Source organism: Nannobrachium achirus (assembly GCF_963921795.1).
Source record: "Nannobrachium achirus genome assembly, chromosome: 6".
Classification (NCBI taxonomy): Eukaryota; Metazoa; Chordata; class Actinopteri; order Myctophiformes; family Myctophidae; genus Nannobrachium; species Nannobrachium achirus.
The window spans coordinates 54,653,266-54,677,918 of record NC_137815.1 but is presented as its reverse complement, the minus strand read 5'-3'; the positions used below and the strand labels follow the sequence as shown (position 1 = coordinate 54,677,918).

The window sequence follows — 24,653 nt, the reverse complement described above, 5'->3', positions numbered from 1 at the left end:
AAGGTTGTGGGGGTCCCTGCTTCATCTCTCTCTCAACTAAGGGGTCCTTGGCCTGAAAACGTTGAAGACCCCTGCCCTAGACTCATCAGCGGTGGCAGGCATGTACTTTTCTCCTGCTCCACCCAAGCACAATAGCTCAGTTTAAGCTCTTGCTTCTCAATTTCTTTCTAAAAAATTGCATGCTAAATAAATATGTCCCTTACCTTCCCAGAGTTCTCCTGGAGTCGTGGTCTGGGGTGTGTGTGTTTGGGGTGGAGGTCTGCGGTGGAGGGGTGGACTGAAGTGCAGAGTAGCGATTCAGACTGCTGCCGCCAGACCTTGTTAGTTCTGATTGGGCTGGGAAAGAATTATGGCCATTATGAAACACAGGTTAAGAAATACTGATTGGTATATGGTCATTAACCCAACTGGTGTCAAAAAAAGAAAAAAACCTTTGTAGGGCTTCTCCGCCATGCCCGAGGAACCCGAAGATTTAATAAGCTTTAACTTAAAAAATATATTTTATCGCAGCAAAACTAAAATAGGCCGGAACTAATCCTCCGTGATCGGTTCCAATACGGACACATTTGGAGACGAACCGATTAACATTGAGGCCGCAAACCGGAAGTGGATAGTCCGTCCTCTATTCCGGCCCGTTAGCTTTCTGTGTAAAAAACACGGCTTACAGATAAAGAACGGATGGATGTATTTTCAAAGTTTCAACGGATTTGAGAAGCTGGTGGAATGCGCGCACACACGATGCATAGCAGTGTCCGATCATGCACTATGGAAACTGGATCGCGCCTGCGATAAAAGGTAAGAGAAGCCAGGCAGTGAAAGATATAGACAAATCTTCGGTTTCCTCGGCTGTATACAACCAATGAGTTAAAATACACTTTCAGCGGCAAATCCTGAAAAAAGGGGGGTGGGGAAGAAATATTGCCTTTTGTGAACGAAGTAGCAGGAGCATTAATGTTGAACTAATGTTAAGTTAGCAGCAATAGGTGTGCTGTGATTGTCATAGCAGTGGCAGATGAGCCGTGTGGTCATTTTTATACTTTATTGGGGACTGTGATTGGTATAGCAGCAGGGTTCGAGTTATGCGGGGGCCAGTGGGAGCTTAGCTCCCATAGTTAAAGTCTGGGACCCCATAGTCAACAACCCCCTTTGGGGTCTCTTTTTTTCTAAGTGTGTTTTTTTTTCGTTTATTTTTTTTTTCGTTTATTTTTTATTTTTTTTATGTTCCATTGGAAGAATTTATATTATTTATGTTAACTAGATATACTAAATAAACATGTTAGACAGTAAGACTGAACAATGACATCACACCGTTTAATCCTACTATTAATTTTATTATTATAAATCAGGCGCATTTAATGTGGGGTGTGAGTCTTCCTTTACCGTCCGGGTTATAACACACTCGCTGCAATGGTTCCTACCTTTCCCCCAGGGCCGAGGAGGCCCTGGATGCAGACCTACCCAGCTGCGTGGTCTCGCCATGGCCTGGGCATAGGCTAAGCTAGGAACCACTGCATCGAGTCTTTGCACTTCTAGCCACGGCCCGGACGGCAAAGGAAGGCGGACACGCCGGAGAGCAACAAAACAACCAAACAAAACAACGCTGTCTTAGCAAGACCATACCCGAGGGAAGTAGGGGTGCTGGGGGTGCGGCCGCACCCCCTCCCCCACGTCCCACCGCACCCCCTAAAGGGGGGTTGGGGGGAAAATATTGCCGATCGGCAAGTAGAGGCTCTGACATCAGTGGCGTGAAGTAGGAGCTATTGGCTACTTCTATTTCCAGTACAATTTCAAAATAAACATGTGTTGAATGATCGATTGTATAGACAAAAAAAAAAAGAAAGGCTCTTGTTTTGAAATGTGCTTCTGGGCACTGTTCAGAGAGGAAATGGCTTTCAAAGGACTTCCCTTTTAACTTGTCTGAACGTCTGTCTCTCCGTGCGTAACTGATGCGTCATGGACTCGGTGGATTATAACAATACGGCCATAAAGGAATATACAGAACACCAAGACAACACAACCTAGGCTATGAAGGCATTAAACATCGCCCTCTGCTAGCCCTGGCGTCCTCACTGGTGAGTCGTGGGCTCGTGGCTATAGACTTGTAATGATGAATGAATGCTATGTTATGCTGCTGTGCTGCCTGGCTAGGCTAACGTTTGGGCTAGCTAGTGGCTAATGGCTATGGTGTACCAGAACCATCGCCAATGAAGCCTGGGTTTCCGAGGCTAGCTGTTTCCTAACACTGGGGTCTGGACCGATGTGGCGGACACGTTGTATGGGTCACAACGCACTGAACACAGTGCGAAGCAACTCGTTGTGAGCTTGTACATCTGCTATTTTCACTACTTGTTTGGTACAAGGTAGTAATGTCTCTTGGTTCACGGGCTAAAAAGTTTGGGAACCATCATACTTGCTGTTGTAGACAGGTTCACGGGCTAAAATGTTTGCTTGCTGTTGTAGACAGTGGTGTAAAGTAACTAAGTAGATTAACTGAAAAGCTCTGGGAACTGAATGATTTTATGAAACTGGCACTTGTTGTCTGACTGTTGGTACCAAGAAATCCAGACTATATACCGAAAAATACCTGATTTAATATGATTTAATATAGGAAAATACTCGTTTTAGCCGACTTTATACCCGAAAAATAGGGCCCCCATAACTATGGGGGCCACCCCCATAACTATGGGGGCCCTATTTTTCGGCGGCGCCTTTGGCGCCGCTAGAGGGACCCCATAGCTCTCGGAGTATAACTCGAACTCTGTATAGCTGTGTCCGCTGAGCTAAAGAGTTTGCTGTGATTGGTCTACTTTAGTGGACATGATACAGACCGACGCCGTTCTAGAGCAGAGATCAGCAGACAGCTGGCCCATTCGGGCCCACGCCATAAAAAATGCAGAAAGAGTCAGTAAGACTTTATGTTGTTGTGACTGGGAACATAGCAACTGGGAATACTGATGTTCCTCATCTCTGAGTCTATGTCAGGTAAATATTCATAATGGCTGACCTGAATCACTGGCCTTGGCTCCGCCACTGCTTCCCTTCATCCAGTTGACTTGAGCGCGTGGGCCGAGCTGGATCTTCTCATCCATCTGAGGCTGAAAATGCAAGTTTATTTTCAGAGATCATCAAATACCTGCCATTTCTGTTTTATTTAGACATTTAAGCAGGAACCCGTCAATGAGCCAAAGACAAATAATAATCTACGTAAACAAAAATGGTCAGCACACGAGCACAGCTTTTTGAATTGTTCGTGGCAGAGGCTCAGGAGGTATAAGCTCATAACTGCTGGTTGGTTCCATGTAGGGCTGTCACAATTATTACATAATCGTCTAATCGTGATTATTTGACATTATCGCAATTATTTTGTCATAATCGTGAATGTTGAAAAATTTCAGAAATAGTGGAAATAGCAGATCTACAAGCTCACAACGCGTCGCATCGCGACGCGTTGTGAGCTTGTAGATCGGCTATTTCCACTATCAATGTTATTTTTTTAAGTAGTAATTTGTCAAATACGTCAGTGATTTCTTTGTGTATTTAGGTTAAGTGTCATATCTGCCATATGCAACTTCAAAGCCTAAAAGTCAGACAGAAATGTAATTATCAACGACAAAAACACAATTAAATCGTCAATCGCCAATTAATCGTCATGTAAAATGTCATATCGTGACAGCCCTAGTTCCATGCCTCTCTGGCATGTGAATGCGCCTCGGATAGAGGTGCTATAGAAATGTTAACCACATACTACTACTACACACACACACACACACACACACACACACACACACACACACACACACACACACACACACACACACACACACACACACACACACACACACACACACACACACACACACACACACACACACACACACACACACACACACACACACACACACACACACGTGTAAGGACATACCACTTTTCACTGTGCTACAAAATATGCATACGCAAGTACCAAGCACTGAGCGAAAGATGTGCTGACAAAGGGCAGCTTATATCCTGCCCTCAATTGCTCTTTTAGCAGAGTCCATTATCTTTTCTCCCAGGCCGTCCAAAAAGGTAATTGAGAGGAAGTGTTAGGTAAGATAAAGTTTCTAGATAAACGCTGTATTACATGAGCCTGGGCTAATGAACAATGCTGAACTCTTGATGTCCTTTCCCATCCCCCACTTTAAATACTGGAAATTGAGCATATATCTCAGCCGCACAGATCAACCAATCAAAATGCATCCTAAACTGACAAACCATCCTCCGTGCTGAGATCTGCACAGATGATAGCTGGAGCTTTGTCCTATTCGTTAAATGTATTTGCATTTGTTTTGGACTTCACTGGCCCCAGATAAGACATTTTAAGATCAATAGATGTGAATTTAGATCTTCTATTAATGCCAAAAGTACCTCCAAAAGTGCAAACACACTATTACTTCCACTTCCAAACAATACCAGGAGATGAACTTTTACTGCACTTTCACCTCTTAGACCTGTACCTCACTCACTTTGGCATACTGCTGTCAGAAAAACACAGGATAATGGACTAAAGGTGGTTGCACACAGCTGCGTTTTTCGGGCCGAATATCGGACTGAATTTCGGAGCACGCAAATAAAAAAATCAACCTCACGTTATGTCAGTCACGTTTGCACACTGCCGCCCGTTTCGCGCAGCACTCCGTCCCTAGCTCTATCTCTCTCTCTCTCCTTGCCCTGAAAAACGCATTTCGCAACGAAAAACGAAGCAGTGCGCAACCACCTTTAGTAGTTCAATTATTGTGTTATGGAACTACAGGCATTGACACTAAGGCTTGCCCACCTGCCCCCGGCAGGTAAATAAAACATCAGGGCAGGTGAAGTTTGCTTTCAGGTTGCCCGACAGGGCAAGTGCTCATTTGAGAGGGGACACAAATGTCTCTAAACACAACACGAGATATCTGTCTAAACACCTGAACGTGGCCAGTGCGCTGTCTTCTGGTCTGTGGAATGTAAAATAAGAGCAATATTTACCTAATGTGCTGTTTTTACTGTTGCTACATTTAAAAATATAAAATAACAAGTGTGAAACCATAGACATATTCAATCATAGTATTTGGTATTTGGATTTGGAGGTATTGAGGTATGACATTTTATCGCACAGCCCCAGAAAGTAAAGAAATAGGTGTTAAATTGAGCGGTAATTAAAATTGTACCTATCATTTTATAATGGACGATGTACTTTTCGGGCAAGTGGGCATTACCTTCGGGCAAGTAGAACATGACCTGTACTTGCCCGATGGGCAAGTGCCTCTGAGACCTTAGTGTCAACCCCTGAACTACATTAATGCATATATAATTAAGAAAAAGCAAATTTATTCACTTAGATCAAGGGTCTTCAACAGGGGGTCTGGGACCCCTAGGGGGTCCTCAGAGTTACTACAGGGGGGCCTCCAAATCTTTGAGCGATAGAACGTTTTTTTTCCCCCTCCTTTTTTATATCAACCACTTGAACCCTAGAGTCCATATTCTGAGAACTTGAGCAAAAATGCACAAGGCGTTGTGAGCTTGTAGATCGGCTATTTTTGGCAAAGAGGTTTGGTGTAGAGGGGGAAAAGAGCAGACTAAGTACAAAGTAAAAGGTCAAGTTTATTAAGTATTGACTGTTCAAGTGGTTAAATAGAAACATGAATCCAAAATACACTGACGATTGTGCTGTCAAACAATGAAACTATATGGAATCTATTAAAAGGTTGAGGGGGTCCCGGTCCCTGCTTCATCTCTCTCTCAACTAAGGGGTCATTGGCCTGAAAACGTTGAAGACCCCTGACTTAGATCTTTATAGGAAATGCCTCTCTATATAAAATGCCTCTCTATATAAAATGCCTCTCTATATAAAATGCCCATACAAAACGATGTAAATTCTACTACAGTGCAGTGGCCAGCTCCCTCCTGCAGGGGGAGCCAGTGGGAAACACTGCAGTGCTTTATGTGTCAGAGCCTCATCAGTCCAGCAGGCAGACCATGGCGTGTTCTAGTGAACTAGAAAAGCAGCAACTCAGATCAGATGAGGACAGGGGATGGCTGTCGTGTACATATCCCTGTGTGTTACAGGGATACGTACCAAGGGATTCAACTAAGGACTCGCGCAAAGCTCTGTGTCAAATTTGTCAGAACAGACAACTTTCTTTTTGTGTGCAACAAAACATTCACAGCTAATAGGGGGTACGTGTAGTTGCTGACAGAGGAAATGAAAACTGAAAGGACAAAGAAAACCCCCAGAATGATCCTGAGAGGAGCGTTCCAACACGTCAGGACTTGTAATCTCTGCAGGGTGAACAAACGTCCCTATTTACAGTACATGACAACAAAGACTTGTTATTGTAATTATTCAACCCTACAGCATTCATTCAAGGAAACCAAATACAGAGTCTTCAGACGCCATCCGCGTTTTCAGACCAAGAATACAAAGTGCTGCAAATCAGGCCAAATCAGGCCCACAATAAGATCTGAGAAACCCTGGTTCTACCTGGCAGTCAATATACTGTAAAGACCTACTGTATGTATATTACTTATTCTTTTGTTTGTATAAACAGATGGAAAAATAATGATCATTACATTCTCAGCCGACCACACACATGCATGCTGCTTTGAAATGGCTTAATAGAAAACCTGGGTATTAATGCTACAAATTGTTTGATGTCCGTTGTCTCTCTCTCCTGACAAATCACTGGCCAGATGGCCAAGAATTGGCGCAACATCGCCCTTTAGGGCAAGGTCGCATGTCGCCCTGAGGCGTCTTACTAGTATGTTTACTAGGTTTTCAGGGCCAAGTCTAGCTAACATTTCTAAATAAATAAATAAATAAATAAAGGATATACTGGAGATGTATATATCTGACCTTGGAGATCTTGGGGATCTTGGAGGGGTCGATGGTCCTGCTGTTCTTGGTCATAGGCACAGTGTTCCAGGTCTCATCTCTCTGTACACGCTGCTCTCTCTGCTGCTCTGCTCTGGGGTCTGAAGCAAACAAACACACACAAAACAATATAAACATGAATTATAGCAGTGTTTCTCAAACGTTGACATTTTAAGGTCTCCCCTTAACTCTGACAGTGTACAAATGGAAACAAATGGACCATTTGGTTCCATTTGTACACTGTCAGAGTTACAGACTTGTACGGGTCCATTTAGACCCCCCTAAAGGAACCCACAGAGTTCCTGGAATCCACTTTGAGAAACACTGCATTAGAGCAAGGTTCCCAAACCTTTCAGGCCGTGACCCCCCCAAATAATCATATTTGAAATGGGGTCCCCCCCTACCCTGACAAGCACTTGGACATGTAGGAGTCGAGGCAATACATTTAGTTTGGCTCGATTCCACAGATAAATACAACACAACACTTTGCGTTGTGACTGTGAGCTTGAAGTTCGTCTATCTTCACAATGTTTGCCTCTTTCTTAGTAATATTTGACCAGTAAGACTCCATAATCAGGAGATAAGCGACCGCCACGTCGCAAAATGAATCCAGTGCATCCAGTGCAGAAGTAATGAAAATGCTGCAGTTCACATTAATAGAGTGTTTGGAGCTCAATTACCACAAGACTTCAAGACAGCCATATTAGGGATTGTACCAACGGGCTTCGAAGGCAGGAAAAATATCTACCTCCTTCAAATTCTATTAACAGCAGCCAAGAAAACCATTACGATTAACTGGTTAGATGCACTCCCACCGACTCATGATCAATGGCTGAACAAGGTGAAAGAGATTAGAGTAGAGACATGGAAAGAATTACCTATTTGGTGAGGCTACAAAATGAACAATATATTAAAAAGTGGACACCTTTTGCGTGCACACCCCCCCTCCCCCCTCCCCTCTGCATGATGCAGTTCTCATTAATGGCCTAGAGGGCGTCACTATTTCCCTCTGCTATTTTTGGCTAAAGTTCTCAGAATATGTACGTTAGTGTTCAAGTGGTTAATATAAAAAAAGTTTTATATATAAAAAAGAGAAACAAGTTTCTATCACTCAAAGATTAGGAGGACCTCCAGTAGTAACTCTGAGGACCCCCTAGGGGTCCCGGACCCCCTGTTGAAGACCCCTGTACTACAGGGATCTACAGCCTCGCTCTCTGCGGGCTGTGGGAAGAGCATGCTGGTCTGACTGGGTGACCATTGCTGTGCTTATGTGGTGCTCTTTAAGCCTTAAAGAGGATTTGGACAGTGGGGTCTGACCTGGCCTTCTCTTGCTGTCCTTGGAGAGCAGCTGCTGGTGCACCTTCCTCTGTTCCTCCTGCTCCTCGATCTTGGCCTCCTTGTGGATCTGCTCAATGGTTTTAGGGCCCAGGTCGGCTCTCCTCGACACCCAGTTGTGCTGCAGGGAGAGAAGGGCAAAAGCCCGGCGTAAACCATTTAGGCCTAGAATTATTGAATGCTTTAACCAGTGAAAAATAGCAGATATACAAGCTCACAGCGCGCTGCAAGCTTGTAGATCTGCTATTTTTGAAAAAGTCGTGAAAATGTGTAAAATCTTTGAATATAATGTATTTTTTAAGCGAACGTTTGTAACTCAAATTTTGCTTCTGGGTGGTCCCTGGAACTAAATATTTTGAGATGGGGGTCCGTGGCCAAATACATATAATTTTGGGGGTCCTTCACATGAAAAGGTTTGAGAACCACTGACATAGTAGTCCCTCAAGAACAGACTAACTGAGCTCCAGTTAAGTGAAAAGGACCTTTTCTTTGACGATGGCTGGCCAGATTGCCGACATAGAAACACAGGTTTTTCAAAAACTTTGTTTGTCAAAATTCTAATTTTCACAATTTTTCAAAAATAGCAGATCTACAAGCACTCGGTGCTGTGCTGTGAGCTTGTATATCTGCTATTTTTCACTGGTTAAAGCATAACATAAAAATCAAACCTCGGTTCGAAGTGGAGCGGTGAATTTGAGCAGTTCCAGGTAAATATATATATATATATATATATATATATATATATATATAATTGAATATTGAATATACATATTTTGGGTTTGGCAGGGGGAAGAGAATAGAATAGTCCCTGACTTTTTTTTCACCAATTTATATATTGACATGTGTCAATTCTTGATTGCCCGTGGCTCGCTACGGTGGCTGCATGCTTCGTGAGCCTCCACTCTAGCGGCTATCACGGGTGGGTGTGTGTGTGTGTGTGTGTGTGTGTGTGTGTGTGTGTGTGTGTGTGTGTGTGTGTGTGGTAAAAGTCCGCGCATGCGCAGATGCCGCCGTGCTGACCAACACAATTTGGACACGGTAAAAGTCCGCGCATGCGCAGATGCCGCCGTGCTGACCAACACAATTTGGACACACAAAGCCACACAAAGGGAGCTGTGCTAGCACACCGCTCCAATAATACACTTCTCCCTCGCCCTCTGCCACTCTGGTAGAAGAGAGCATTGCTGACATCTTACAGTGGATGTCTTCCCACAATCTCAAGTTATCTCACTATTTCAACATTCATTGTTTACCTGGTATCCACGTTTCTTCTTTGTTCTCCCTACACTCAATGTGACTGATTTACATTGTTTATTGACTAGAGTTCACTCTGCTTATTCTACAAACGCAACAAATCTCAACAAACCAACAAACAACTTTCACTTACCAATCGTAAGTCTATGATGTCTTGTAACATGAACCGTATCCGAGACGATGTCTTTCGCTCTTTGACGATTTTTTCCATTTGATTGAAATACTGATCCATGCGAGGCTGCCAAGGGGAGAGAGAGAGAGAGAGAGAGAGAGAGAGAGAGAGAGAGAGAGATAGTTCTTTATAAAGCATGGAGATACTTTAATGTCCTCTATGTCTCCCTATTAAGTCTAGGGGACAACACGTCGCTTTGATTTCACGTTATTTCACTACACGTTATTTACACACCAGCCTAACAGGAACTATTAAATGAGTTTGGAACAAAAACAGTAATTGCCCGCAAAAACAGAACCCAAATATAACGGAATGGGCCCGGCGCTGTAACTGCCAAAAAATTGCTTTTGCAAACATTTGCTTTCATTGACATGGAGCAGTGTCTTGATGTTATGAAACAAACCTGGATAATATATTAGTAGCATTCCCAGGGGGGGTCCCCAAATTATTTTGGGGGTTCACCGGATGATTAACTTAATGGGCAACATTGTTTTCTCACTCAACAGTAAACAAACCAACATAAAGCAACGTGAGCATGTAGATCTGCTATTTTCACAATGGAACCGTGTTATACAAAATGTAAAGCCTCAAATCTTAGTGCTCGTCAGGGTGGGGGTCCCCAGTTAAAACATGATTATTTTAGGGGTCGCGGCCTGAAAAGGTTGAGAACCACTGGGTTAGATTAGAGACAGACAACACCTGATATTACAGTGCGCACACAGCACAGGGGGTAGGGGTAGCAGGAGCACCACATGGACCTTCATATTATAAATCACCGTTTTGAATAACTGACCAATGCAACACTCGAACAGAGCTCTGCAGCCACAACTGACACACTGGACGAGAGCTAGCTTGAACCAGAATGTGAAACCTGTTTCCAATCTGATCACTGCAGAAAAGAGGTCTGGTCCGTTTTGTTGCTTTAACCTAATTAACCTTGTGACATTCTGGACAATGATCAGTAAAACGTTAGATAACACAAGAAAAACGGCAACGCTAGCCAATCTACATGCTCACAATGTGACTCGTGAGAAGTATATAGGGCTTAATTGGTTAAATAACCCTTTCTCTAGTTGTGAGGTCTGGAAGTACACACCAGCAACATGGTTGACTTTGGAAGTTGTTCTCTCTGCATTTCCTTTACTGGTAGCAGTCTAGCAGACAAGCCATAGTATATCAGTTAAGAGTAGGTAGGGCATATACAGTAAGCATGTTCATGTTTCAAGTTCATGAGCTCAGTGCCGGGGGTCAGAATGTATGCCGAAAGGAGAGAGAGACACGTGGTATGTAATATCTTAAAACTGTACCAGCGTGTGTACGCGTGGGCTTGCATCGGGTCAGTACAGTTAAAATATTAGCCGTGTAATAGTATTTATTAAGCTTCAGTCTGCTGAATGTCTTCTGCCAGTTGCAGCGATTTAAGTTGCGTTCACATTATAAGCCAGGGCAGGGATCCAAAAAGAATCAAGGGTTTATTCGTCACTCACAAAGCAGGGAAATGTTAACTTCGGTGCCGTGTTGATTCTTTGCTACCGCGAGTTGCACAGGGCAGTGCAGGTACTATCAAGGTCCTGTTTCATGAATGTGATAAAAATAATAATATAGTCTGCATATACCGTGAAATGGGTTCTCTTCATTTAACCCATCTTTGTTTTCACTTTAAGATATTTTTGGGGCTTTTTCTGCCTTTATTGATAAGTGTACAGTAGGCTGACAGGAAACGGGGAGAGAGATGGGGGGGGTGACACGCAGCAAAGGTCGTCAGGATCGGGGCAAGGGCTGGATTACCAGCCTAGGTGCCTGGACCACTACCCTGTGGCCCAGGCCCATTTAACCCATCTTAATTTAAGTATCAGGAGCAGTGGGTTAAGAGTCTACCACAGGAAACTCTGCTACACCAGTGGGTCTCAAACCGCTTACATGTGTCTGTAACTCAGAATGTTCAAATGGAACGGGTCTGAAGGAAGCCGAATATAAATACGTTTTACTCTTATATACCCGTACAAAAGACGTAACAATAAAGTACAACCTTGAACCTTGGGTACATTTGGTTACATTTGAACACTCTCAGCGTTATGGAAAACATTAATTACTGCCATTAACCAGTTCCCTGTGCTGTACCAGCCTACCCTATTCATTTATGCAGCATGGCTTGAGCGAAACTTCAATGGTGACTCTGCAACCAGGTAGATGTGGCCATCTACCTGGTCTTACTTGGTCCTACTTGGCCTTTTTGCAGCTTTGTCGCCGAGTGTGTCACCGGTTCTCACCTTGGCTTTCTCGAAGTCCAAGTCCTTGCCAATGGTTGTGAACAGCCTGCAGAGACACTCCAGCGACTCTTCGTCGTGGTTCTTTAGCAGCTTCACCACACAATCGTGCATGATGGCCTCCGTCAGCATCTTGAGCTTGAAGAGCTCACCAATGAACCTGATGTTGCCGATGGAGCGCCTCCTGGCCTTGTCCTTGGCCTCCTCCAGTTCCTCCTGTAGACGGTCGCGCTCCGTCGTCTGTGGGAGGGTGTGATGGGGGTATGGGGACAAGCTGTTAGGCCTATTGACGCTGTGAACGTATGGAAGTGACCTGCCTAGGCCTGTCACAATTAATATATAATTGCAATTATTTTAGATAATTGCTATCAATTCATGTATTTATTGTGTAAAGTAAGATCAGCCCATTCAACTCCTCTTTCTTGTCATTTCTATGGTTTAGAGGCAGGTTATCAGTATGGGTCCATTTCATGACACTTTCGAGATTTCCAGCGACTGAAGAATGATGTCAATTGGGAAGTACAAAGTTATGGTTTTGCTACTCCATATTTTGTCATCGTCTTCAACCACTTGAACCCCAGCGTCCATATTCTGGGGGGAACTTCGGCCATAAATTACAGAACTACTTTGGTGCAGAGTAGACCGAACAGTACAGTTGTAACTCTCTAAGACTAGAGGGTTTAGGTTTTTAACAACAGATTATTGTACAAACCGTAGCAGCAGAGTCCAGCTCTTTCTGCTTCCTCTCAAACACCACATCGTCCACCTTGTCCCTCTCAAACTCCTTCTGGCAGCGGTTGAGCAGCAGCTTGCGGAAGTTCACGGTGGTGGCCGGCTTGTCAGTCATGGGCACTTTGAGCTGGACGACAAGCAAGCATAGAGAGTCTAGTTGAGCATAGCGTCACTGTCGTTATCTCCACATTCCAACTTTTAATATTTTCTTGTTAATGCCCTATTTCCTTGTTCAAGAGTGACGTGTAAAAGTAGCAAAAAATAATATTAGCCAATCTATAAGCTCACGAGTCGCTTATTACTGCAGGTTATATTTCTGTTATTTGTGCTATTTTTTTAAAAAGTTTGTAAAGAGCTTGTGAGTAAATAATAACTACATTTACAGGGGCCAGGTAGGGATGTGCAATTAACCCCTTTCAATCTGGCATCCCTAGTTCAGTCATATCAATATAGGCAAAAATATGCAGACATTTTAAAAAGATAATTCAAAAAGAAATAGCAGATTGGCTATTTTCACCATCCGTTGTTCTACAAAGTATATAGGGCTTAATAAAATATAATCACATATAATTATTTTGTTTTTGATTGAATTGTAAATTATTGACAGATGACAGAGGCCATGAGTATTTCTGAGGTGATTCATCCTCATAAACAACCCAGAATACAACTGTTAACCAAGCCTTATCCAACAAGGAAAGCTGACTAAGATGCCTTGGGGAGACCAAGCAGGTGGGAGGGAAGATTACAAACACTGCACTCTTACACCTGGAAGCTGCCTAGAATTGCTATTCTTGTACATCTACCCATTGAGCAGCACAATGTGAAGGATTTGGGGTCCAGTGCCTTCAGTCTGTAGGTATGGTTTCCATGGTTGCAAGTCACAAGTAGGGATGGGACGATATGAACATTTAATATCACGATTATTGTGACTAAAGAAATCGCGATTTACGATATTATCGCAATATATATACAAAAAACATTCATTATCATCCTGGGGTGGAACATTTGCCAAAAGAATTGCCGATCTACAAGCTCACAACGCGACGCAATGCGAAGACATTTGATAGAGAGTGGGAAAAAAAGACTGTATCAAGTACGTATATTATGAGTACTTTTTACCAATAGAGGGTTTAAATGGTACCGGATATGCAGCTAGGCAAATAAAAGGTGAATTGACCCCAGTGCATGATGGAGGACGATTTCACGATAAATTAGATCTCCACGACACGATACGAGTGTTTTTTATCACGATAAACGATATCGACTATCGTCCCCATCCCTAGTCACAAGCCTACTTCTCGGACCTTCAGAGAGAATGAAATGTGTCACTCACTGTGGCGAGGCAGCGGCACATGTTCCCGTAGGCCGTGGAGAAGCTGGGCTCATCGAGGGCCTTCTCGAAGACAAGGTCGATGACTCCCTTCAACCTCTCCTCTGTGTCGATGGTCAGGTCGGTCACCTGCTTCATCAGCTGGTTGAACATCTGGGGCGTCAGCTTGTTCAGGATGCTGCGCACCTTCCGGAACAACTCCTGAGGGGTTGTGGTAGCAGGTGTGAAACAAGTAAGCAATATGACACGAGAGGGTGTGCAATATCGTCAATATAATCACGCCTGTGTTGCCTCAGGAACGAGCCTGAAGGGCGAGTTCCGTTGGCAGCGCAGAAGTGATTATATTGACATATTGCACACCCTCTTGTGTCATATTGCGATTATACAACTGTTGCCCTTAAAAAAACGTCAACTTCATTTCATTTTATTTAAGACATTCGATAGGAATTTGGACATTTTTAATGCCACATTTAGCTATTATGTCCCTTAACTTCACATGAAAACTGCTAGCCTAGCCGCTAGAATAGTGTGGGGAGAGGGGAGCGCTTCAGCTCTTTTGCGACCATCACAGCCAATTTCTTTGCTTGATGAGAGCGTTATATGCTGCTAGTTATTGTCACGGTCACATGATTGTTTCAACCAATCAGATTGCTTTGTCAAAACTACCAGTTGTATAATCATGAAATTGATCATCCTGGGAGGAATTCATGCAACAGACCATTAAGCACTTAGCCACTAGGTTGCAGGCTAAAACATCTTGCCAACATACTGTGCTTACTTTTGCATGGGAATCCTTACCATGATGATACTTCATATTTGACATTTATTTGCCAAGTATAGAAGGCCGTTTCATTTCACTGATAGCATGAGTAATTGCAATCTGTAAAACATTTATAGATGTCATGATATAGAGGTGATCTTTTTTTCCCCAGCAACAGCGACCTGCTCTAGTGTTTTGTGAGTGTTATGCATTGTTATGCATGTAACTGGCCCTATTGGAATTATGGTTCTGTGTCCTGTTGTATTTGCCCCATCATTTTCCCAAAATATAGTTATATGCCATTTTAGCCTATTTTTTTTTCCTTCTTTTTTTTCCGTTTTGCTCCATTATTAAGTCTGAAAGCACTCGAGTGCAGTGGTTTTCTGAAATGGGGTGTGGCCAAAGTGGGACTCTTGGCTAATTGGTTCATACTGGATCAACCCCATCCCGATTCATTGGGCTGGTTAGATTTACAACGGAGAAACCCTGCCTTCGACAGCATCATCAGATCCCTGAATCGCTTAGCCAGAATATTTATTTTAATGTCATGACTAGCGGTTCAGGGGCTGAAAGTCCCGCGCTAAGCATGTTCAACTGCCGGTAGTTTAAGGAATGATGAGTGCAGGCTCATAGCTTAGAAGCACTATTTGGACACTCCCAGAGAATTAAAGAAGGTTGACAATCATTGACATATTTTATGTTTACCTGTGTATTCAGGGTGTCTGGGTCCTCTACTACTGGGCCTTCCCTCTTCAAGCCAGGCTTCCAGGCATTCTCAGCTTTTTTCAGCTGAACATCGTCCACAGAAACGTTCATGATGATCTTCCTGGGTGGCGGCCTCCGTGTGCCCATGTTCATCAGCTGGCAGAGAGGAGAGGCAATGAGAACACAAAACCATAACACAAGGGAAAAGGCATTAAAGAGAACTTCACCCCCAAATTACGTTAGATTTTTTACGTTAACTGACTTTTTACGCATTCTTTACAGTAAATTAAGAGTCCCTAAACTAAAAAAGTACTTTGTGAATTGAAGTTATTATGCAGGGAAGCTTACCCCACATAAAAATGATATAAAAAAATCTATGTATAAACTCCAACGCAGCTCTTAGAGCACTAGTTCCCAAACAGTGGGCCGGGACTCAAAAAAATAAGAAAATAAAAAGAATCTTTTCCGCAGTTTTCACTAGTTTGGGTCACAGGCAAATGGCTAATTTCTCTTTTGGGTCACAAGCTAAAAAGAGTCATGTAAGCAGTCATATCCTCATAAAACTGTATTTTCGGTATCTGATAAAGCCCCAGTTATCCCATCATATTTCAGGAGGGCGACCTGATAGCATTGTGGTTACGGCACAAACCACAGCGAGTCCCCTGGTTTGATTCTCGACCGGACTGACCATCTGCTGCATGTCACTGTGTTCGCCATCTCTCTCTACTGTGCGTATCAAATAAAGGCTGAGAAAGCCCCCAAAATATCAAAAACTAAAAAGTGCATTTGTATGCAATTTACAATAAACGGTAAATGGTTCATTTATATAGCGACTTTATCCAAGGCGCTTTACAGGGATTGTGCATTACATTAACCCATGCACACACCAATGGCGGAGGAAACCATGCAAGGCACCAACCTGCTCATCGGGAGAAATTAAGGGTTCAGGGTCTTGCTCAGGGTCACTTTGACAGTAACTCTGGGGGAGCCCGGAATCCAACTGGGAACCTTCCGGTTGCCAAGCGGCCACTCTCCCCCCGAGCCACTGCCGCCCCTAGGGAGCCCAAAGGAAGTTCTTATGTATAAATGAAATGTAAAATATTAACGAGAAACGTAAAAGTGCTATATAGATACATTTAAACATGTTTCATTCTTGTTTGCATTAAGCCATGCCACCCTGCTGTATTCTAAAGAGGGTCATACAGCAAAGAGCTTAATTATCCACAGTTAGACCTCAACTCCTAGAGTAGAGTGTGCATGCGTGCATACGTCACCCATCATTACTTATAAGTGCAAAGTTGTCTGTTAATGTCCTTCTCTAAAGTAATGTCGGTTAATGTACTTCTCTTAAGTTATTTTATTGAGATATGAGTTTGACTTAGGCTAGGTCTATTACTGTGGTACCCTGGGTTTTATTGTGTAGTATTGTATTTAACATACAGCAAAGTCAAAAGGGGAGTGGTGTTGAGTTTATCTTGGATGCCTTTAACTTTAAAGGTTGAAATGCCAACACCTGAACAATTTTTTTTGTGTGACTGTCTGGTATGTTTAAGTTCAAGTATGGTACACTCACTCCGTAGGTTAGGGTTTGTGTGGTTTACAGTTTTACTTTTTGTTATCCTACATACTTTGGCAAGATCCCATGTATTATTCACCAAGAGCGGCATGAATAATTGTGTTTTTCGAGCAAGGTGTAAAGTCTGTGAACGCAAGAACAGAAATATTAAAATATTTATTATGTTCTGCTTGGAGCAGAAAAATACTGTAAATAAACATGCCCTTGCTGCCAAGCTCCACCACAATGTGTGTGCACACTAGGGATGCGAAGATATACCGGTACGGATCGTAATCGCGATACAAACGTGCGCGATACGAGTGAATCGGTTCATTCAGGGTGGATCGGTACAATTGACGGCTGGAATCGTGATGTATCGTATCGTGACTGTCTGGATCGGTACATTCCACGGTTGGATCGGGTTTTTGCATAATAGTATTTCATTCTATCCTGTGTTTCCGAGGCGCATTGAATGCCCCATCAGCCCTCCCCCCAAAAAGCACTTGTAGCGACTCTACAGACATGCGTCTTTTACAGCAGCACTGGCTAGCACTAAGTAGCTGCTCTACTCAGCGGAGCGCAGTGAACACCCGACCTGACGGAATGCAGAGACAGACAGACAGCACTCGTGAGCCCACTGGTTAAACATGCAGGATTAGTACCACGTTTAGCTTTATAACATCCCTGTCCAATGTTCGCTGATGTGATCCGTGTTGTGTCACTGGACTGGAGAACGCTGCGTGATATTATGATCCACATTCCACACCCGTTTGTTCTTCTTGTCGAGTCTGCGACGGAATTGATTTAAACAAAGCAGAAGCTTCCACGCTTTAACTACACACACGTATGAACAACAACGATACTGGGCGTGCAGCTAGCGATTAAAACAAAGTATTTGACACTGTTTCACAACTTGTTACTGTAGCAGGCAGAACACTCTTCTGCTGCTGCTGTTCCCTCTGCAAAGAGAGGCTGGAGCCTGATTTATACTTGGCAGCTCGGCGGTGTCGCGCACGCACCTAAATAGCAGACCTACAAGCTCGCAACGCGACGCGTTGTGACTCAAATATTTACGTTTTGAAACATTTTGGCTAGAAATGGCAAAATCCTAGATTATATTCATACAATATAATAATAATACAGGTCAAGGATCCTTAACTGAGAAGAGAGATCAAGCAGGGACCCCCACTGTAGGCTATTTTAGACTACTGTAGGCTATTATATAAAACTGTTGCAGATTAAAACATGTCAGAGACTTGTTTGACAGTACTATATCATCAGTGAGTGACATTTGTTCACACATTATCTTTTCTATTAATATGATGGATTTATGTTATTCATTATAATCCATGAATTATTATCTCTTAAACCCTCAATAAGTGTTAATGTATTGGCTAATGTTCCCCCATAGGGTTGCTATTTGCTAGGGTTCAATTGGTTACTGTAAAAACTAACTATTAATATTTGGCCACCTCATAACTCTGAGGACCCTAGGGGTCCCTGACCACCTGTTGAGGATGTAATGATATATAATAATGATATAATGATATAGTATTAATCAAACAATTCTACCAGCCAGCAAGGAGTGTTCTCCCAGATTTCAATAAGTTGGATTGTTAGACAGAGCCTAGTACTACAGTGAAACAATAAATTGTTTGGAAATTAAATGTAATGCATTTTTAGTATTTTTTGGGGGGGGGAATTTAAATCCTTTGCATTGTGTTGAATCGCACCGAATCGTGAATCGTATCGCATCGTAAGGACCAGGGGTGTATCGCAAAATATCGTGAATCATATCGCATCGTATCGGGGTCAGGGGTGTATCGTGATGTATCGTATCGGTAAGATTTCAATGTATCGCAATTATATCGTATCGCTGGGAGTGTATCGTGATGCGTATCGTATCGCCTCAGTGGTCGAGATTCGCATCCCTAGTGCACACAGGTAATTTAACTTCTCCTAATGTTTAAGATGTTTGCTTACAATAGATTCATACATTGGTGCAGGTTCACTACATTGTCTGTATGATTTTACTAGATGGCATGTTTACCCCCCCCCCCAATATTGTACCCCTCACCTGGTTCATCTTTCCCTGGAATCAACAATTCAATGAAAACAAATCCCACATCCTTATTATATATGCTTTTTACTACTTTCCCCAAACAATAAAATCACCATTGTGATGATTAGTTGAGATGGTCCTCTCTTTCCCTGCTCGACAGCCTGGAAACGATCCCTCTTCTCGGCTAAATGCTTTACAATATTCATAATCTCAAAAGCCTTCATCATTCTGCATTTCATGACTGTTCACACTTCCCACAAAAGCCCATCGAGTATTAAGTAGCTAACGCGAATAACGAGATCTTGCTAGCAACGGCAATGGCTATATCAAATTATGGGATCTGAGAGACTATTTCAAGGCAAAGCAAGTTTGAACTAAACTCAAGTGATGAGTGCTTGTGGGCAGTCAGAGACTTATCTGAATGCTGCGATTTGTCATTCATTTGCTCCTTATAGACGTGTTATGGATATAAATGATTGATAATGGACTGACACAAGCACTTAAAACAATATTAAGACGCAATTTAGTTAGTGAGTTTTACTTGACATTCCAAACATTGGATTCTGAACACTGCACAACCGCACCGTAACATGTGGGTAATGCGTGGAAGCACCATTTCACTGTGTGAAAGTCTGCGACCTACTGAGTGTGAGATGGGGGCAAGGTCGGGGCTGCTGTTTCTTTTACGAGGCAGAGGAAGGTTAGAGGGGGAGAGGGAAAGATTGACAGAGAGAAAGGGAGAGAGCGAGATTCAAGATAGCAAGATAAGATAGACAGACTAAGATAGAGAGGCAGCACCTAGGTTTTGCAGGTTTAGTAGTCTGCCAATCCACCTGTTTCCGTGAGAATTTAATGTAGCATTATCTGTGGGACACTTCCGGAGAACAGCAGACATACAAGCTCACGTTGCGCGGGAACTGCCGCACAACTTCTGCGCAATGCACGACTGGACGTGGGAAAGTTGTGGATAGAATGGACAAGGAAGAAGAACATGACTAACCCTAGCCTACAGCTTTTTAGTTGTGTCTAGGGATGGGACGGTATGAAAGTTTCATATCAAGATTATTGTGAGAAAGGAAATCGCGATTTACGATATTATCGCGATAATCAAAATCCATTATCCTGGGGCGGAACATTTGCCAAAAAATAGGCAATCTCCAATCTCACAATGCGCCGCAACGGAACGCGTTGTGAGCTAGTAGATCGGCTATTTTTTGGCAAAGACATTTTATAGAGTGGAAAAAAAGATGTCAAGTACAGTACGTATATTATATATAAAGTACCTTTTACCAATTATAGAGGGTTTAAGAAGTAAGCCGATTCACCTTTTATTTGCCGATCTGAATATACGGGTATGCAGATCGGCAAATAAAAGGTGAATTGATCCCAGTGCATGACGGAGGACGATATCACGATAAATGAAATCTCCACGATACGATTATTGTGAGTGTTTTTTAACACGATAAACGATAATATCGCTTAGCGTCCCATCCCTAGTTGTGTCTTTAGGAAGGATTTTTGTGTTGGTCCAAATGTATGCACACCACCACAACTAAGTCTATGAATGTAAACACTGACTCTCTGTATACTATCTGTACTCTGTCTTTATACTTTAGCATATCTGTATTGTATGTACGGTGCTCAGGACCGCAGGAAGACTTCTAGAGGAGATTCTTTAATAAACAAACATGAAATTGACTCATTACCTAAAAAATAATATTGGTCCACAAAAACATTAAGATTTGAATAGTTGGGTAATTGAGAAAACAAATTCTTATCCACAGCCACTTACAGGTGAATCTATAGAACAGCAACTGTAGGAGTACATTCTCTACAGTGTAAGGTGGGGGAGCATTGGACTGCTGATGTAGGAAGTCTAGGAACACAGGTCACATGGTCAAGTGAGTGCCTCTAATAAGATAGGCTTAAAAGTGCATTGTCACAGACCTCCTACAAAAATATAAAACAGTGCTCTTGGATTGTGCAGTGATGTCTGGTTGTCTATATAAAGGTATATATATATATACACTTTTTGGGTGGTAGTTAGTCAAAAATAGCTGCCGGCATAAATGTTTTAGCGGGACACGTCAAGCCTACAGAGTATTTGCTGCGAATTGCATTGCACAATTACTTTGACAAGAAAGTTGTATTTCTAATAACTTGCTGGCTAGTCAATATTCAAAGAGGAGTAGGTAGAATCAAAACAAATAACAGAGCCACAAATGTAATTTGTTAACCAAATTTAATTTGGTACTACTAACTCGTTGCTGGTTAAGGACAATTTAAGGTGCTGTAAGTGAGATTCTTTGGTTAAGTAAGTGTTAAATAGGGAAGACACAAAACAGATTCTGCGCAATGTAGTTTAATTCTGTTGATGGAAAAACGTTAGTTAGTTAATATGGTGCTTCTAGGCACCAACAAACGAAAACGTGTCAACGTTTCAATCAAAGGTTTTGTTTCATGTGAGCTGCTGTTCTTCCTGTACCTGGGCACTTGGATGTGTGCGTGCTGCCGTGCACTACCCTTTTCATGCGTTTCTTGCATCAGCCCTCATTTTCTCTGTTCAAACTAATATGCTTTTACACATTACTCACATAAATAAATGTAAACAATGATGAAATGTCAAAAAATGTGTCAGGCTATAGGAGACGTGTTAAACCTCTTAACGTCGCATTTTTATTTTCTTTTGAATTTTCTGGTTCTTCAAAGCACCTTTTTATGAATGTTTATGAAAGGACTGAAAACCACAGTTTTAGAACCACAAGGCTTTACAACTACTCTACCTACACCTACAATTATACTACAACAACACTACCTCACAAATTACAAGGAAACGTTTGGATGATGTACTTTGACCGCCCCCCCCCCCCCCCCCCCCCCCCACACACACACACAACAAACAAGGGCTATAAATGATCCTGTTTGAGTCATCCACCTTGCTTTAACCACAGAGCTTGTCATTAGGCCTTTCACAGAACAAAATATATGGGATGCTGCTGAGACACGGCGGAGAGTGTGGGTGTGAGACTGTGAGTCAGTGTGCGCGACTGACTTGAGTGCAAGTCCAAGATTGTGCCATGTGCCAGTTAACCAGCCGAGAAAGTGTGTGTGGAATCAACATCACAATTATTTCAATCACAATTATTTCAACACACTCGTGCCATGTCATTGATATATATAAGAAGGGGAAAAAAAGAAAAGTGTTCTCAATTATTTGAGCAAGCTCAAGCAGGATCATTGGTCAGTTTGGGTATATATTTTGTACTATGGGTTTTTCACCTGAACAAGACTCACCACAGCACCTCGTCCCATCCCCGCCATCATCATCTGCCTGCCGAAGTCGGCGAAGGCGGGTGTGAAATCTGGCCCTCTGGATATTACCCGGGATTCTGAGACTCGCGACGGCAATTTGTTCTGGTTGATCTGCAAAACACACCAGACAACAGGTTGTTGTTAAGCGTAAGCATGACACACACACACACACACACACACACACACACACACACACACACACACACACACACACACACACACACACACACACACACACACACACACACACACACACACACACACACACACACACACACACACACACACACACACACACACACACACACACACACACACACACAGCGTCAACTGAACAGCAGGGGGAGCAGTGATCATTTAACAACACATTGCGATGGGGCAATAGGAGGTTAATCCAACATTGACATTTTGATACTGTGTTGCGCGTGAGTGTGTGCCTTTGACTTGTGTGTGTGCTGTGCATGCTCGAGTACACTTCAGGCCCCGCGGTCCTGTAAAGGTGGCCCTACGGTAAATCACCGTGCTACAGCCGTACATGACCACTCCGATGTTCCATGTGTTTTTGACTGTACCAGTGATAAATTATACTGAGAGCTGATTCAGTGAGGAGGGGTGGGGTGGGGTGGGGTGGGGGGGGGCAGAGGGAGAGAAGTCAGAACCAGATGTGGAGGGAGGGGGGGGAGGAAGGAAGGAAGGGGGGAGAGAGAGAGAGAGAGAGAGAAAGAGAGAGAGAGAGAGAGAAAGAGAGAGAGAGAATGAGAGAGCTATGGGCAGGGGTGTCGCACCAAATTTTGGGCCCTGGGTACTTTAACTGTTGAAAAATAGCAGATATACAAGCTCACAGCGCAGCACCGAGTGCCGCGCTACGAGCTTGTAGATCTGCTATTTTTGAAAAATCTTGAAAATGTGTGCAAGGATTTTTGAAAAACCTATGTTTCTATGTCAGTGATGCTCAAACCTTTCCATGTGAAGGACCCGCAAACCTATATGTATTTGGTCACGGACCCCCATCTCAAAATATTTAGTTCCAGGGACCCCCCCAGAAGCAAAATTTGAGTTACAAATGTTCGCTTAAAAAATACATATACTCAAAGGTTTGCGCACATTTTCACGACTTATAATAATTCCAGGCCCTTCCACCTTGGGCCCTAGTAACTCAGTCCCACTCCCCCCCCCCCCTTGTGACGCCCCTGGCTGTGGGGGAGGAGAAGAGAACAAATCCAGCTCTTTTGTCTTTCAAGCTGTCCTTGACTTCCTCTCTGCTCTCTTCCAGCAGGAGTTTTCTCTCTAGGAAAAAAAAAAGAAAGACTCTTGGATTTGTTCTTCAACCGTTCACAGTCCGGGTTCTCTTTTTTTCTTGGGGTGGTGGGGTGGGGAGTGTACCATCAACACTGCCAAGTGTGACATAATAGCAACGCGATGTTAATCAAAGCAGCATTTCTGCAAGCTATAGACGCTCCACCCGTACATACAGTATGTGTGCATTTGAGGAGCGAACAAAACTCTCCACAGTACATTTGTACATGCAACCTACCAGAGCTAAGTAGAGCAAAGTCAAGAAAACCACACTTTATTTGCCCTGAGCAAATAAATAATTCCCACCCATTTGTGTATTTCCATTCATAGAACGCATTAATCATGGACACTTTGTTGAGTTCACAGTAGTAGACTTTTATGTCTACTGGTCAGAGAACTGATACTGATAGATTCCCCGGATTACCTGCCTTTTCACAATGACATCAGCGAACTACCGCAAAATAGGACATCCGAATTACATCTGTGAAATGCAATGGCCCAAAATGTACCTAATTGGTGACGGAAGGGCAGGAGGCAGAGCCAACAAAAAACAGAGTGGCAAAGTTGAAAAAGGTTCAACTTTGCCAACGCTGTGGTCTGAATAGGCATGGACAATTGGACATGGTATACATACGAAACGGACTACTGTATTGATAACGTTTCAAACTAGCAGTTGTAATTTAATCAATTCTGAGCAAGTGCATGGCCAACCTCGTACCTAACATGTATGGAGTGTTTGCAAACAAGCTGCCAGACAAGCACAGTGTTTGTACTTCTCCCCAGCCTGTGAGCTCTCCTGCTGGCTGGAGCTGCCCGGAGCAGCGGTGCTCTCACTGGACCACAACCTGTTTATTTTTACAAGGGTGTAACTCATACCTCGGACACTCATTCAGTGGAATCCCGCACTGTGGAAATTCGCCGTCTGCTCTTTTTGGCAAATGTTCACCCCAGAATAGTCAGGCTAGGGTTAATGGGATTAATAAT

At 43.0% G+C, this 24,653-nt stretch overlaps 1 protein-coding gene across 17 annotated transcripts in view; it reads right to left on the bottom strand.

Moving 5' to 3' along the window:
* Nucleotides 1–24,653, bottom strand: part of eif4g3a (eukaryotic translation initiation factor 4 gamma, 3a) — a 108,623-nt gene that overhangs the window by 14,377 nt on the left and 69,593 nt on the right. For 15 of the 17 annotated variants that reach the window (XM_080729043.1, XM_080729047.1, XM_080729052.1 and 12 more), the window contains 10 exons: nucleotides 22,341–22,484; nucleotides 15,445–15,600; nucleotides 13,983–14,180; nucleotides 12,630–12,776; nucleotides 11,921–12,157; nucleotides 9,612–9,716; nucleotides 8,207–8,345; nucleotides 6,872–6,990; nucleotides 3,005–3,095; nucleotides 204–336 (listed from right to left, as the gene is read on the bottom strand). In XM_080729043.1, coding sequence (XP_080585169.1) covers nucleotides 204–336; nucleotides 3,005–3,095; nucleotides 6,872–6,990; nucleotides 8,207–8,345; nucleotides 9,612–9,716; nucleotides 11,921–12,157; nucleotides 12,630–12,776; nucleotides 13,983–14,180; nucleotides 15,445–15,600; nucleotides 22,341–22,484 — 1,469 coding nt within the window. The remainder of the gene's footprint in view (nucleotides 1–203; nucleotides 337–3,004; nucleotides 3,096–6,871; nucleotides 6,991–8,206; nucleotides 8,346–9,611; nucleotides 9,717–11,920; nucleotides 12,158–12,629; nucleotides 12,777–13,982; nucleotides 14,181–15,444; nucleotides 15,601–22,340; nucleotides 22,485–24,653) is intronic. The other 2 variants (XM_080729056.1, XM_080729058.1) reach the window with 2 other exon arrangements.